The 17,162-nt window shown below is 43.4% G+C and overlaps 2 protein-coding genes across 2 annotated transcripts in view; one reads left to right on the top strand and one right to left on the bottom strand.

Annotated features, from left to right (window-relative positions):
* Positions 1 to 3,990, bottom strand: part of LOC120047713 (recoverin-like) — an 8,856-nt gene extending 4,866 nt beyond the window's left edge. The window contains exon 1 of the mRNA XM_038993267.1: positions 3,610 to 3,990. Coding sequence (XP_038849195.1) covers positions 3,610 to 3,990 — 381 coding nt within the window. The remainder of the gene's footprint in view (positions 1 to 3,609) is intronic.
* Positions 3,991 to 14,360: 10,370 nt separating this feature from the next.
* On the top strand, positions 14,361 to 14,789 carry LOC120047248 (transmembrane protein 100-like). Its single transcript, XM_038992778.1, has one exon. It carries the CDS (start codon positions 14,361 to 14,363, stop codon positions 14,787 to 14,789), a length of 429 nt encoding a protein of 142 aa, XP_038848706.1.
* The last annotated feature ends 2,373 nt before the right edge of the window (positions 14,790 to 17,162 follow it).

Here is a 17,162-nt window from a genome sequence, read left to right as displayed (position 1 = left end):
TTGCAACACTCACTACCGAGTTCAAAACTGCATCTGGAAGCAACGTTTGTCGGAAGCTTCATGAAATGGGTTTCCATGGCCGTGCAGCCGCACACAAGCCTAAGATCACCATGCGCAATGCCAAGCATCAGCTGGAGTGGTGTAAAGCTCGCCGCCATTGGACTCTGGAGAGGTGGAAATGCGTTCTCTGGAGTGATGAATCACGCTTCACCATCTGGCAGTCTGATGGAAGAATCTGGGTTTAGTGGATGCTAGGAGAACACTACTTGTTTGGTGGAGGAGGACTAATGGTCTGGGGCTGTTTCATGGTTCGGGCTAGGCCCCTTAGTTCCAGTGAAGGGAAATCTTAATTCTACATCATACAATGACATTCTAGATGATTCTGTTTCAGCACAACAATGCTCCCGTGCACAAAGCGAGGTCCATCCAGAAATGTCAAGATCGGTGTGGAAGAAATTGACTGGCCTGCACAGAGCCCTGACCTCAACCCCATCGAACACCAACATCAGTGCCCGACCTCACAAATGCTCTTGTGGCTGAATGAAAGCAAGTCCCAGCAGCAATGTTCCAACATCTAGTTGAAAGCCTTCCCAGAAGAGTGGAGGCTGTTATAGCAGCAAAGAGGGGTCCAACTCCATGATCTTGGAATGAGATGTTCAACGAGCACCTGTCCACATACTTTTGGCTATGTAGTGTATTTGTATGTGTCATACAGTGTCATATACTGTAGTAGTAACCACAGCTCAAAGCTCAGTGAAGCCAAGGTAAAAAGCAGTAACTGACTTGAGTGATTGCTGTTACTGCTTTCTGTCCTTGGTTTCACAGTAACTTTTTCCAGTTACTGTAAATATGACCCCCCCATTTTCTCCAAAACACAACACAGTGGAGGCAGGATATTTGTCCAGGTGATAAAGCATGCAGTTACTACTCTTTTGGTTTGTAGGGCAGGTGATGACACCTGCATAAAGGAATGACCTGCAGTATGTATTACACACATATCATGGGCTATTTGGCCAATCAAGTGCTATTTCAAAATTAGGTGATTGTGCAACGACAACGACAATCAAAATCAAATAAATCTACTGTAATAACAGATTCTAGACCTATGATGTAAATGATCCACAATAAAGTCAATAGTCAATCAGGGGCCATCTGAGTGTAACTTTAGAGTCAGGCCTTAAAGCTGTGACCCACATAGAAACAGGAACCACTCATCTCTCACACTTAAAACATCCAGATTAACGTGGATTATCGCCAAGACCCAGGCCATAGGCCAAACACCAAGATGTCCTCCCTCCCTCCCTCCCTCCCTCCCTCCCTCCCTCCCTCCCTCCCTCCACCCTGTTTGGTTTAGGCTGAGTATTTCCTAAGGTTAATTTAGTGTTTTACCCCCTAGGCCTAATCCTAGATTGGGATTGGGTGAAATGATCCTAGATCTGTGCCTACAGCCAACTTTTACCAGAGGGGGGTTGGCTTGGCAGGCTATTCAGTAAACCTATATAGTACAGCCAGTTCCCCGTTGCCCTGACAACTATAATCTTGACGGAGAATAAACACATTTTGGTGCCAGTACGGTACAGTAGCACTGGGGAGAGGTGGTGCTATACATGCCCACTGGCAATCTGCCAGGGACAGACAGAAAGACAGACAGAGACAGGCTCATCTCAGGGCAAAGGTACTGGACACTATTTACCTCCCCATCCCTCCCACTTTGCCCATGAGCCTGGCCTGCCCGGTCCCTGTCTCTCAGTCTAAACCCACAGCCTGGACAGATTTGATGATTAAGATTATTGTTAATTAAGATACTTCCTGCACAGTTCTCACAGCCACTCCTACACGTCTACTTATCTATCTACAGTAGTGTAGTGGGATGTATACGCAAGTAAATACGTTTTTTTTGCACGACAGTTTGTCAACCGCTTGGGGAAAAATGCATTGAAAGTATAGAGGTGTTACTTTTTCACAGCGACCGGCTATTTAACCACCTATTTTTCCCCCACTACACCCATGTTCACATTTCTGAGCCGAAAGACATGCCATCACAATATCACCCTCAACCAGACACCTCTAAAAACTATAGTCTCCATGTGTTGGTTGACTCTGCCCTAAAGGTTGCAGCTGGGATAGAAAAAGGCTGATAGAAATGACTGTTGGTCTTGGCCAGTGTTGCTCAACATTGATCCTGGGCCAGGGCACCCACTAGGTATGCTGGATTTCACTCCAGCTCGGCATCACTTAGGCTGCGTTTACACAGGCAGCCCAATTCTGATCTTTTTTTCACTAATTGGTCTTTCGACCAATCAAATCAGCTCTGAAAAAGATCTGCTGTGAAAAGATCTGACGCGTTTGGTCAAAATACAAATTAGTGTGAAAAAGATCAGAATTGGGCTGCCTGTGTAAACGCTGCCTAAGATACTAATTAATATATCCCCTTAGAACCAATGAGATAAATGACGTTGAGAGTAAACTATTTTAGAATGACTATATTAAGACAAATGGTGGTCTGCCAATTCAACTAATCTTTGTTAATGAGAGTAATTGGTAAACAAAAAAATCAACTGCATACAGGGGGTTAAGTTGAGAAACCCTGTTCTAGGCAATATGGACTGTGTTCACACAGGCAGCCCAATTATAACCTTTTTTACACTAATTGGTCTTTTGACCAATCACATCAGATCTTTTCACGTCGGCTCTTTTTCAGAGCTGATCTGATTGGTCAAAATACCAATTAGTGGAAAAAATATCCGAATTGGGCTGCTTGTCTAAACGCAGCCATAATTGGTTATGTGTGTTACTTAGTTAGTTGATTATCTACAGACTACATACTTTAGGTCCTGAATAAGCACAGAAGCATGGGGATCACAGTAAGTACAGTAGCCTACATTTTCTGGATGCTAAATCATTAATCTTGTGGATTATCAGGAAGGATTGGGTGGCTGAAATGGGCAAGAGCTCTACATTAGCTAATTGATGATTAGGACTGGAACCTACCGCAGGAGGTTGGTGGCACCTTAATTGAGGAGGACGGGCTCGTGGTAATGGCTGGAGCGGACTGGGTGGAATGGTATCAAATACATCAAACACCTGGTTTCCATGTGTTTGATGCCATTCCATTAACTCCTTTCCAGCCACCCCTACCTACATGTACAAATTACCTCGACTACCTGTACCCCGGCACATTGACTTGGTACCGGTACCCCCTGTATATAGCCTCGTTATTGTTATTTTATTGTGCTACTTTTTATTATTTTTTACTTTAGTTTATTTGGTAAATATTTTCTGAACTGCATTGTTGGTTAAGGGCTTGTAAGTAAGCATTTCACGGTAAGGTCTACCTACACCTGTTGTATTCGGTGCATGTGACAATTAAAGTTTGATTTCATTTCATTATTATGATTATTATTTTCCCATGCCACATACTGTAAATGGTAGAAACATCTGCTCCTTTGTATGCCTATGTCCACAATTTCCCCTTGTCCCATCTTCAAAATGATCATCACCATCAATGATTGTTGTTGTAAGAAGGTTCTCCTACCAAGTGGTTCGGGGTTGGATATCTTCTCTTGCCCCTTAATAGTTCAAGGTTAGAATCCTTCCTTGATCTCTCACCTGGCAGATGACTTCCACTTCTGTCTTGGTGATGTATCCGTTCTTGTCCACGTCGAACAGTGAGAAGGCCCACTCCAGCTTCCTCGTCGTCTTCCCACTGGAGGTCATGTGCAGTGCAATGATGTATTCCTTGAAGTCCAGAGTGCCGTCCTCGTTGGTGTCGAATGAACGGAACACATGCTGAGCGTAGGTCTTGGCTTCGCTATCGGGGAAGAAGCGTGCGTAGATCGTCTCGAACTCCTCTGGCGAGATGCGTCCGGTGGGACACTGCTTCTGGAAGTTCTCGTACCACTGGCACAACTCGTTCTCCGTGAACTTGGTGTTGAGCTTCAGGTCCTCCAGGATCTCCTTGGAAATAGCACTGCTCTTGGCGTTCCCCATCGTATTAGCCTGTACTGGGATCTCTCGGTTATTGTCCAAGGCTCTCTGAAGTAGTGCCTTTTTGAGTCACTGATCCGTCTTTTGTTTGGGTAAAGTCCTCTGTTACTGTGGATCTTCCTTTCCTTACGTTGACTCAGCTGTCCAGTTCAAAAGATTCCTGAAATAGTTACAAATAGATATTGTCCAACAAGCACAGCACAATCAGATCTCTACAATGACTGAAGTGTTACCCAGTGTACCACTAGGAACCATACATCAACAAAAGCCTTCACTATCAGGGAGAAAGAACAGAGGGAGGCAGAGCAAAGAGACATGACTTACCTGTGTCAGCAGTAGAGAGAGTATGAAGTGATGTGTTAGGGATGGACTGATGTCATTCTGATGGGTGACGTAGATAGATAGATGGAGTAGCGAAGGAGGGGGGTGGAATTAGACTGCTATCTTTGGCGACTGGGTTAATTCAGTTAATTCAGGATTTAAGGTGGCTGAGCTTTTCACTCAAATTAACTTTAGTTTCCATATTATCTTTTGCCAAACCGTCTCTCTTCTTGTCTGGTCTGTGTGTCGGCCAAGGCCCTGTTATCATTAGACATTTAATTTCTCAATAAGAGCCAAATCCTAACTTTAGATATGTGTACGTAACTCAAACCCAATAAAAATCAATGCAGGATTTACTTGAAAGTACAAGTTAAGTATGAGACTTCAAGTGAGAATTTGTCTTTGCTTGGTTACCACATGACCTAACCAGGAGAGACATTGGATCATAGACCCAATACAGACACTGTATAATATTGTTAGTTGTAACAATGAGTGTTATATTCATCTGTTGAGCAAAAACTGAAGTTGTCTGAACCAGTTCTAGTCTATTATGTAAAGCAAAAAATAAGTCTCACACCAGCTTCAAGCATCATGGTGGAGGACACAAGTCTGATTGGTCACACTAGTAAATTACTATTCTCTATTTTAAGACTATTAAAGTAAGTGGTAGTTGATTAAGGTTTTGGGTCTGTATGTTCTAGTAAAGACACTTAAATGGGTTTAGCTGAGCAGGTACTCCTAATTCTAAAACAGCCATCTGTACAGGGCTTTTATAGGAAGTTCAGCTGCCCCTGGCCACTTCCTTCCTTGACCTCTCTGTCTCTGCCTCCTTTCCTCCTTCACCCCGTCTCTGTCCCCTTCCCTCCTTTACCCCGTCTCTGTCCCCTTCCCTCCTTCACCTCTCTGTTTCTGCCTCCTTCCCTCCTTCACCCCTCTGTCTCTGTCCTCTTTCCTCCTTCACCTCTGGCCCTTTCGTTCTCTGCTACTCCATTCTATCCATCTCCTCCCTGCTCCTGTCCCCTTCACTTGTTTTATTCTGTCCCCACATCCTTCCCCTCTGTACCCCTTCTCTCATTCCTCTCCTCCACCTTGTCTCCTTCCCTTCTGTCCCCTCTCTGTCACTTCCACCTTGTCCCCTTCCCTTTTGTGTCCCCTCTCTGTCTCCTCCACCTTGTCTCTTTCTCTCCATCCTGCACATGCTTTTCCAGGAAGCTCGGCTCCTAGATGTTTATCCTCTCTCAGGCTTGTCTCTCATCATGCCTTTGTTTTGTCTCTACAGTAAGTGTAAACATACAGTACCAGTCAAAAGTTTGGACACACCTACTCATTCAAGGGTTTTTCTTTATTTCTACAATTTCCTACATTGTAGAATAATAGTGAAGACATAAAAAGTATGAAATAACACATATGGAATCATGTAGTAACCAAAAAGGTGTTGAACAAATCAAAATATATTTTATATTTCAAATTCTTCAAAGTACCCACGCTTTGCATTCACTCAACCAGCTTCATCTGAAATGCTTTTCCAACAGTCTTGAAGGAGTTCCCACAGATGCTGAGCATCTTGGACTCATCAGACCAAAGTACAGATTTCCATATGTCTAATGTCCATTAGTAGTGGCTTCTTTGCAGCAATTCTACCATGAAGGCCTGATTCACGCAGTCTCCTCTGAACAGTTGATGTTGAGATGTGTCTGTTACTTGAATTCTGTGAAGAATTTATTTGGGCTGCAATTTCTGAGGCTGGTAAATCTAATGAACTTATCCTCTGCAGCAGAGGTAACTCTGGGTCTTTCTTTCCTGTGGCGGTCCTCATGAGAGCCACTTTCATCATAGCGTTTGATGGTTTTTTCGACTGCACTTAAAATTTTCCGGATTGACTGACCTTCATGTCTTAACGTAATGATGGACTGTCATTTCTCTTTGCTTATTTGAGCTGTTCTTGCCATAATTTGGACTTGGTCTTTTATCTTCTGTATACCACCCCTACCTTGTCACAACGCATTTAAGAAGGAAAGAAATTCCACAAATTAAATTTCAACAAGGCACACCTGTTAATTGAAATGCATTCCAGGTGACTACTTCATGAAAATGCCAAGAGTGTGCAAAGCTGTCATCAAGGCAAAGGGTGGCAACTTTGAATAATCTCAAATATAAAATATATTTTAATTTGTTTAACACTTTTTTTGGTTACTACATTATTCCATATGTGTTATTTCATAGTTTTTGATGTCTTCACTATTATTCTACAATGAAAATAGTAAAATAAAGAAAAACCCTGGAATGAGTAGGTGTGTCCAAACTTTTGACTGCTACTGTAAATCTCTTAACATGTCCTTCCCTTCTCCCTCTTTAAGTGTTTGTTTTGACAGAAGTATCCTTCAAAACGAACCTGCTCCGGGACAGGTTACCTCCATTTCTCCTGAATGATGTGTCTGAGCTGCGAGACGAGGACCAATTAAATCAGATTCCCTCCCTCTCGCAAAGATTGTGTCATCCTCCCCTTCATTTGAGGAAGATGACTGATTAATAAAATATTTAATCAAAAGTTTTCTGTGCAAAAAAATTGTAATGTTAGAATACTCATCAAATGAAACTTCATGCACAGTAAACCTTTTGTATGACAATACAATTATTGAATCGATAGGAGTGGGGAAAAAAGGTTATTGTGCATTGATAAGCACACCAAAGATGGCATTAACGATCAAATAAAGACGGCACTTCAACACGCCTATTTCACACCATAGCCTGCTGAACTTAGATTTCAGCAGGCTGTGGCTAAAGTTAGCGGCAGGGGGACAAGACATATTCACCGTCGTAGTACGGATAAAGCCTGAGCTGGAATGTGAAGCTAACTGAGGCTGACTAGCTTTAGAAAACCCTAGGTCCAGCTTGCTTCGTAGTATACCACTCAGGAGTGTGACAATTAAGACTATAATTAACCACCTCTGCATCATTCAAGACTGTTGCTTTGTGAGAAGGTATTAAAGTTCACAGTTAGCCATTGTTATGTAAATGCAAGCCAGATTTAAAGTACCCAGGGCCTTGCCTCCAAATTAGAGCAAGTCCGCCCGAGCCATGGCCCAGTGAGACATGGGTGACGGCCTGCGTAAGTGGAAACAGAAAAGTCTGAGCCTTTTGGGAAAACACTGGGGCAAATCCTTGTTGGAAATGAGCCATTATTGTCTCTTTCCCCACTATGTCTGTCTTTGTTTTGTCTGTGATAGGAACATGTATCCCTCTTTACTACCTCCTACCCACCTGGACCCCCATCTCCATCTCTAAGTCTCAATTTTTCTTCTGGTAGTGTAGTTTGTGTCCTTCTCCTACCCCCTTTCCTCCTCACACATTTATTTGTGCCTGTACTATAAGTAATAAGGTAAGGAATTGTCCAAAATGACTTACAATTAACCCACACAGCCACAATGTGACAAATAGGTAACAACACAAGTCCAACTGTAGCATTGCAAACACCATGCTCCTTCTAACCATATTCCATGTAACTTCGCCATTGGAACACCATATAGAGGTTTACATGTCCTACCCTAACCCTTTCAATAGTAAGGGGCAATTGAATGCAAGCTTCTCCCCCCAAAAATCTAGTATACAGTGGGGCAAAAAAGTATTTAGTCAGCCACCAATTGTGCAAGTTCTCCCACTTAAAAAGATGAGAGAGGCCTGTAATTTTCATCATAGGTACACTTCAACCATGACAGACAAAATGAGAAAAAAAATCCAGAAAATCACATTGTAGGATTTTTAATACATTTATTTGCAAATTATGGTGGAAAATAAGTATTTGGTCACCTACAAACAAGCAAGATTTCTGGCTCTCACAGACCTGTAACTTCTTCTTTAAGAGGTTCCTCTGTCCTCCACTCGTTACCTGTATTAATGGCACCTGTTTGAACTTGTTATCAGTATAAAAGACACCTGTCCACAACCTCAAACAGTCACACTCCAAACTCCACTATGGCCAAGACCAAAGAGCTGTCAAAGGACACCAGAAACAAAATTGTAGACCTGCACCAGGCTGGGAAGACTGAATCTGCAATAGGTAAGCAGCTGGTTTGAAGAAATCAACTGTGGGAGCAATTATTAGGAAATGGAAGACATACAAGACCACTGATAATCTCCCTCGATCTGGGGCTCCACGCAAGATCTCACCCCGTGGGGTCAAAATGATCACAAGAACGGTGAGCAAAAATCCCAGAACCACACGGGGGGACCTAGTGAATGACCTGCAGAGAGCTGGGACCAAAGTAACAAAGCCTACCATCAGTAACACACTACGCCGCCAGGGACTCAAATCCTGCAGTGCCAGACGTGTCCCCCTGCTTAAGCCAGTACATGTCCAGGCCCGTCTGAAGTTTGCTAGAGAGCATTTGGATGATCCAGAAGAAGATTGGGAGAATGTCATATGGTCAGATGAAACCAAAATATAACTTTTTGGTAAAAACTCAACTCGTCGTGTTTGGAGGACAAAGAATGCTGAGTTACATCCAAAGAACACCATACCTACTGTGAAGCATGGGGGTGGAAACATCATGCTTTGGGGCTGTTTTTCTGCAAAGGGACCAGGACGACTGATCCGTGTAAAGGACAGAATGAATGGGGCCATGTATCGTGAGATTTTGAGTGAAAACCTCCTTCCATCAGCAAGGGCATTGAAGATGAAACGTGGCTGGGTCTTTCAGCATGACAATGATCCCAAACACACCGCCCGGGCAACGAAGGAGTGGCTTCGTAAGAAGCATTTCAAGGTCCTGGAGTGGCCTAGCCAGTCTCCAGATCTCAACCCCATAGAAAATCTTTGGAGGAAGTTGAAAGTCTGTGTTGCTCAGCAACAGCCCCAAAACATCACTGCTCTAGAGGAGATCTGCATGGAGGAATGGGCCAAAATACCAGCAACAGTGTGTGAAAACCTTGTGAAGACTTACAGAAAACGTTTGACTTCTGTCATTGCCAACAAAGGGTATATAACAAAGTATTGAGATAAACTTTTGTTATTGACCAAATACTTATTTTCCACCATAATTTGCAAATAAATTCATAAAAAATCCTACAATGTGATTTTCTGGATTTTTTTCTTCTCATTTTGTCTGTCATAGTTGAAGTGTACCTATGATGAAAATTACAGGCCTCTCTCATCTTTTTAAGTGGGAGAACTTGCACAATTGGTGGCTGATTAAATACTTTTTTGCCCCACTGTATCTATGGGTAAGAGGGTTGACATGTTATGACATGTTATGGGGTGTTATGACGTGTTATGTTGTGTTATGCCGTGTTATGGCGTGTTATGACGTGTTATGCCGTGTTATGGCGTGTTATGTTGTGTTATGGCGTGTTATGCTGTGTTATGGCGTGTTATGGCGTGTTATGCCGTGTTATGGCGTGTTATGACGTGTTATGCCGTGTTATGACGTGTTATGCCGTGTTATGTTGTGTTATGTTGTGTTATGGCGTGTTATGGCGTGTTATGCCGTGTTATGCCGTGTTATGACGTGTTATGGCGTGTTATGCCGTGTTATGTTGTGTTATGGCGTGTTATGGCGTGTTATGCCGTGTTATGACGTGGTATGATGTGTTATGTTGTGTTATGGCGTGTTATGTTGTGTTATGCCGTGTTATGGCGTGTTATGGCGTGTTATGCCGTGTTATGTTGTGTTATGGCGTGTTATGGCGTGTTATGCCGTGTTATGCCGTGTTATGACGTGGTATGATGTGTTATGTTGTGTTATGCCGTGTTATGCCGTGTTATGCCGTGTTATGCCGTGTTATGACGTGTTATGCCGTGTTATGCCGTGTTATGACGTGGTATGATGTGTTATGTTGTGTTATGGCGTGTTATGTTGTGTTATGCCGTGTTATGGCGTGTTATGACGTGTTATGCCGTGTTATGTTGTGTTATGGCGTGTTATGCTGTGTTATGCCGTGTTATGGCGTGTTATGACGTGGTATGATGTGTTATGGCGTGTTATGCCGTGTTATGGCGTGTTATGCCGTGTTATGCCGTGTTATGACGTGTTATGACGTGTTATGGCGTGTTATGTTGTGTTATGGCGTGTTATGCCGTGTTATGCCGTGTTATGACGTGTTATGCCGTGTTATGCCGTGTTATGCTCGACTCGCTCAGTTTCCCTCCACAACACCAGAAAATGGCCAAACAGTAGAACCAGCTCACCTGCTTTTACACTATGATTTGACTATTAGATGTTAAATGTTTCTTTTAATAAAAAAGGAATAGTTTCACCATATTTAAACAAGAGTTACTCATTAATTATATTAAATAAATAATAATCTTCAGAAATGACTTTGTCAAAGAATCATAATAACCAGGACTTTACAATGATGGTGAAAACTTGGGGAAATGTTGGGGTTAATTGGGTTAAAATCTTCCTAGAAGTCAGAAAAACATGACTTGGGACGTTCCAAAATTGGGATTTTCAGAGAAAACAACTAATTTAATTGAATGAAAACACATTTTTACCATGGTTTAGTTACAGCGGTATGTAACCCAACTGTTTAAATTTAGTGTTTTTATCAAAATGTACACACAATGTCACAAGGACATAAAATGCATTCGTAGAACAACCTTTTACATATTTGGGTTGGGACGATCCCGAATTGCTTCGATAATCACAAAGGTTGGTAAAATAACAGTATGCCGGAGATAACTTTTGTTATTTTGATGTGGATGTGTGAGTTGACAATGTTTGTTCCTCCTATGCCTATACTGTAGGCCATGTATAACCATACCTCTTCCTCCTGTCCTAATTAACCCTTACATCTGATTCTTACCTGTTCCCATCTAACTCTGTCAAAAGAGGATTTTCTCTTCCCTATAAATATACCCAGTGAGCTTGTTTATTGGATTACCACTGCCCCGCCCTGCTCCAGTCTGAGCCAATTACCACACCCCCATCACTCAGATAATTACTACCCCCCCCCCACAAAAACAATCCCTGGCCTTTGACCTTATCTGGACATACCCACAGGCCTAGTGTTAGATTCCTGACCTGGACAGGCCCAGTGTTAGATTCCTGACCTGGACAGGCCCAGTGTTAGAGTCCTGACCTGGACATACCCACAGGCCGCCCAGTGTTAGATTCCTGACCTGGACAGGCCCAGTGTTAGAGTCCTGACCTGGACATACCCACAGGCCCAGTGTTAGATTCCTGACCTGGACATACCCACAGGCCCAGTGTTAGATTCCTGACCTGGACATACCCACAGGCCCAGTGTTAGATTCCTGACCTGGACATACCCAGTGTTAGATTCCTGACCTGGACATACCCACAGACCCAGTGTTAGATTCCTGACCTGGACATACCCACAGACCCAGTGTTAGATTCCTGACCTGGACATACCCACAGGCCCAGTGTTAGATTCCTGACCTGGACATACCCAGTGTTAGATTCCTGACCTGGACATACCCACAGACCCAGTGTTAGATTCCTGACCTGGACATACCCACAGGCCCAGTGTTAGATTCCTGACCTGGACATACCCAGTGTTAGATTCCTGACCTGGACATACCCACAGGCCCAGTGTTAGATTCCTGACCTGGACATACCCACAGGCCCAGTGTTAGATTCCTGACCTGGACATACCCACAGGCCCAGTGTAGATTCCTGACCTGGACATACCCACAGGCCCAGTGTAGATTCCTGACCTGGACATACCCACAGGCCCAGTGTAGATTCCTGACCTGGACATACCCACAGGCCCAGTGTAGATTCCTGACCTGGACATACCCACAGGCCAAGTGTAGAGTCCTGACATGGACATACCCACAGGCCCAGTGTAGATTCCTGATCTGGACATAACCACAGGCCCAGTGTAGATTCCTGACCTGGACATACCCACAGGCCCAGTGTAGATTCCTGACCTGGACATGACCCCTTTTTGTGATAGTAAAGGCATCTGCTGAAACTAACGGTTACTGATTTTTGTTTTTACAGTGACAGCTCTAATTCTGAATTTCCATCCCAGACCTACCCAGCATCAGTGTGCCATCATGTGTTTATTTTAATGTAGGCTGTAGTGTTATTTTGTTTCCATCAGGAGTGTGACACTAAAGACTTGGGGTGAAAAGGCAGGAGTAGACTATCAACGACTTGTAAAGAGCAGAATCAACAACCTCTGGGTCATCAAGACAGTTGCTTTGTGAGAACATGTTAACCATAGAAAGGTGTTAACCCATGTTCACAGTAACCATTGTTATGTAAGGCTGAAAAGTATCAGTGGTCAGGCCTTGGCCCCAAGTCAGAGCAGGACCGTCGATGCCATGGCCCAGTGAGACACAGGTACTGGTCCGTGGAGATAGAATCATACAAGTCTGAGCCCTTTGGGTAAACACTGGGGGAAATCTCAGGTGGAAACATGGCATTATTATATGTGCTCCATGGTTTCAGATCAACATTGGCACATTTCTGGGAATGTCAGTTTGTTCGTAAACAGTCGTACTAGCTACCGTGCCAGGGAACCCCTCCGTTACACAAGCAGTTCATTGAGTCAACGTGTGAGTACATCTGTCTGTCTGTGGTAGGGATGTCTTCTGGTCTTCAGACAGACGGGAGCCTCATTCTGTGGCCTGGGAAGAGGATCATCCTGGGTTCTTACTGACACATATAGGTAATACGGCTGAACCTCCGTGACCTCTCCATCTGTGTCACAGGTCTGCATTGGTAAATTACCTCCCAGTACATTATGGATAACAACATTCAGGCTGTTGATATATTTTTCCTGACCATAGCAAACCGCAAGAAGCAGTACACTGAAAAGCATATTCCATACAGTTAAAAACAGGACTACTGTACTTATAAAGTCTCATTAACTCAGGGTCAAAAAAAGCAGCTATAAACCTAAATATTTTTCCACAGGGGTGGAAAAAGACGTTCTGAGGCTTTTTATGAACACACTCAAATTCACCGTTGCTAATGTGATTTATTTTCAGTAGAAGAGTGCAGAAAGAGCACTTAAAGAGAGGAAGTGATATTGGAAACAGGGAGAGGGAAACCTTTTAAGAACTAGAAAAAACATAAACTCTAAGTCTACCCAAACAATGCCTTGGTGGGACCCAACCCAAACCTTCAGAGAGAGAGCGAGGGAACGAGGGAGAGAAAAAGGAAGGGGTCCTAGATAAATACCAGTTAATGGGTCATAATGAGGCTTAACGACAGACGAGACCTTCCTACTGAATACAGAGAACAGCAGAAACAAACAAATCATAACAACAATCATAACAACTGCGTCCGCCTCCGTCTTTGTAGGCGTCACATGATAAAGGTGACAAGCAATGAGTCGTCTGCTCACATTTCTTTAGAATCTCCCCACAGAGAAAGCCAACACAGTTTGGCCTTTACTGAAGATGACAAAACCCATACATTTGGGCTCTTCAGTAATCGAATGATTTTCATGAATGTAAAGGACGTCCACAGACCAACATTTTACACACCAACCAATGTGCTCTTTGGTCCAATATTGATAGGAAGCCAATGAGGTGAGTATTTATTTTCTCTCAAATTAAATAGTTTTCTTTCTCTTTAAAAGCAGTGTTTTTTTTTCTCTCTTTATTTAATGCTTGAGTTAAAGCTCTAGAGTCATGTAATATTGATTAGGGACTTCTAAAGCCTGATTTAAACACTGTAAAGACAAATACGTCTATATGAAGATATCCTGAAGCAATAAAGAAAAAAATCCTTGGTTTGTTACTGGTTGTTGTCACTGATCAATTTCATTATATTGCATCACGATCATATCATTCAATAGGAAAAACTATACTGCAGACGAGATGAACACCTCCATCCATGTGCTTTAACTGACTACTTTGTGGCCTAGGACTGGACACAAGACTGGACACAAGACTGGACACGAGACTGGACACGAGACTGGACACAAGACTGGACACGAGACTGGACACAAGACTGGACACAGGACACAAAGCCAAGAGCATCAAAGCAAAGAGAAATATACAAAAGGAGTAACAGAGATATGTACAGAAGCTACTAACGGAGTACGAAAGAGACATCTAAAAGATAACAACAAAGATGGACACCCTGGATCCCTCTGCTCTCCCAGGTGCCACCACCGCCGTGACCTATGACTCCAAATCAGAGATGGTGACCCTACCAGGAGGGGTTGTCTCCGTGGCAGGCATCACCGTGATAACCGGGGGCGCTGAACTGTCCTGTGGCTCCTGCATGCTAGCCTTTGGTGTTTGGGGCACTCTGATTGGCCTAAGCGTGGTTGCCCTGGGTATCTGGGACCAATCAGTGCAGGTCGGGGGCCGGACCTCGCACCTCCTGGGGCTGGGATTGGTGGTTCTGGCTATCAGTTTTGGGGTGGTGGGCAGTGTGGTGGGCTTTCGCTTCCTGACGAAGAGGAGGGGAGATATAACGAGGGAGGAGAGGGAGGATGGGAAGGTGGTGCTCATAGGGGAGAGAGGGAGGAGTGTTAAAAAAACTGTGACTGTGTAAAAAAAAAGAAAAAAAGAGGGGATGAGAGAAATACGTTTTCAAGTTATGATTATTGCACGTAGTGGTCTGGCTGTGTTGCACACTGTCACACTTTAGTATTAGTGGAAGAACAGTCATGTTTTATATGTATGTTATGAATTTGTTCCACACCATAAAAATGTATTTTGGTTGAGTAATTTGAAGATTAAATATTTGACAATCTCTGGCTCCATGTGTAAACGCCAATTCTTCCCCTCTTGTTCTGGTATCACATAAACAGACCTTTATCTCTCTCTCTCTTTTCCCTCCTCTTCATCTTTCTCAATCTCCCTCTTCAATCTGGGTGGAATGCAACAGGAAAGTGTGACGATGAGAGGTTTCCTGTGGAAAACAAAACACAATTTTCAATGTGATGCAAGTAGTTTAGAAGATTACTTTTCACATGGTCATTGCACGTCACTCTTCATTATTTAGTCAGACAGGCCCACCGTTTGTAAAACATTGCATAACATTTCCATTATCAAATCAAATCAAATCAAAGTTTCTTGGTCGCATATACAGATTTGCAGATGTAATCGCAGGTGCAGCGAAATGCTTGTGTTTCTAATTCCAACAGTGTAGTAATACCTAGCAATAATAATCCAGAAGAAAAATATATATACTGTACATGATTAGAATACACTATATACAGTACTAGTCAAAAGTTTGGACACACCTACTCATTCCAGAGTTTTTCTTTATGTTTACTATTTTCTACATTGTATAATAATTGTGAAGAAATCAAAACTATGAAATAACACATATGGAATCATGTAATAACCAAACAAGTGTTAAACAAGTCAAAATACATTTTATATTTCAGATTCTTCAAAGTTGCCATCCTTTGCCTTGATGACAGCTTTGCACACTATTGGTATTCTCTCAACCAGCTTCACCTGGAATGCTTTTCCAACAGTCTTGAAGGAGTTCCCACATATTCTGAGCACTTGTTAGCTGCTTTTCCTTTACTCTGAAGTCCAACTCATTCCAAACAGTCTCAATTGGGATGTGGTTGGGTCATTGTGGAGGCCAGGTCATCTGATGCAGCACTCCATCACTCTCCTTCTTGGTCAAATAGCCCTTACACAGCCTGGAGGTGTGTTGGGCCATTGTCCTGTTGAAAAACAAATTATAGTCCCACTAAGCGCAAACCAGATGGGATGGCGTATCGCTGCAGAATGCTGTGGTAGCCTCCCGGGTGGCGCAGTGGTCTAGGGCACTGCATCGCAGTGCTAGCTGCGCCACCAGAGTCTCTGGGTTCACGCCCAGGCTCTGTCGCAGCCGGCCGCAACCGGGAGGTCCGTGGGGCGACGCACAATTGGCATAGCGTCGTCCGGGTTAGGGAGGGTTTGGCCGGTAGGGATATCCTTGTCTCAGTATGTAAATGTAATAAAATGTATGCACTCTACTGTAAGTCGCTCTGGATAAGAGCGTCTGCTAAATGACTAAAATGTAAAAAATGTGATGGTTAATTGTGCCTTGAATTCTAAATAAATCACAGACAGTGTCACCAGCAAAGCACCCCCGCACCATCACACCTCCTCCTCCATGCTTCACGGTGGGAACCACACATGCAGAGATCATCTGTTCACCTACTCTGCGTCTCACAATGACACGGCGGTTGGAACCAAAAATCTCAAATTATCTCCCAAGAGATAATATGATCTCCCAAGAGAATTCTCCTCGGTTATAGTCACAGCCGTGTACATCCCCCCTCAAGCCGATACCACGACGGCCTTTAAAGAACTGGACTTTATGCAAACTGGAAACAACATATCCTGGGATAGGGCAGTGTGCAGTGCAATGGTGATTGCGTCGTCCATGGATTTGTTTGGGCATATGAGAATTGTAGTGGGTCTAGGGTGTTGGGTAAGGTGGAGATGATATAGTCCTTAACTAGCCTCTCAAAGAACTTGATCTTTCATCCTATGATTATGATGGAGGGTGGAGTAAAGGAGTGAGTGTGTGTGTGAGAGAGAGAGAGAGAGAGAGAGAGAGAGAGACAGAGATATATACACTGAGTGTACAAAACACTGAGTGTGCTCTTTCATGACATAAACTGACCAGGTGAATCCAGGTGAAACCTATGACCCCTTATTGATGTCACCTGTTAAATCCACTTCATGTCTCAATTGTCTCAAGGCTTAAAAATCCTTCTTTAACCTGTCTCCCCTTCATCTAGGCTGATTGGATTGTGCATGTGTACCATTCAGAGGGTAAACGGGTAAGACAAAAGATTGAAGTGCCTTTGAATGGGGTATGGTAGTAGGTGCCACGCGCACCGGTTTGAGTGTGTCAAGAATTGCAATGCTCAAACGTTTCCTGTATGTATCAAGAATGATCCACCACCCAAAG

Source organism: Salvelinus namaycush, chromosome 5 (assembly GCF_016432855.1).
Source record: "Salvelinus namaycush isolate Seneca chromosome 5, SaNama_1.0, whole genome shotgun sequence".
Classification (NCBI taxonomy): domain Eukaryota; kingdom Metazoa; phylum Chordata; class Actinopteri; order Salmoniformes; family Salmonidae; genus Salvelinus; species Salvelinus namaycush.
This window is presented reverse-complemented; position numbering and strand designations above follow the sequence as displayed.

Bases quoted from the DNA above. Each gene is read 5' to 3' on its own strand.
- LOC120047248 (XM_038992778.1), top strand. From the start codon at position 14,361: ATGGACACCCTGGATCCCTCTGCTCTCCCAGGTGCCACCACCGCCGTG.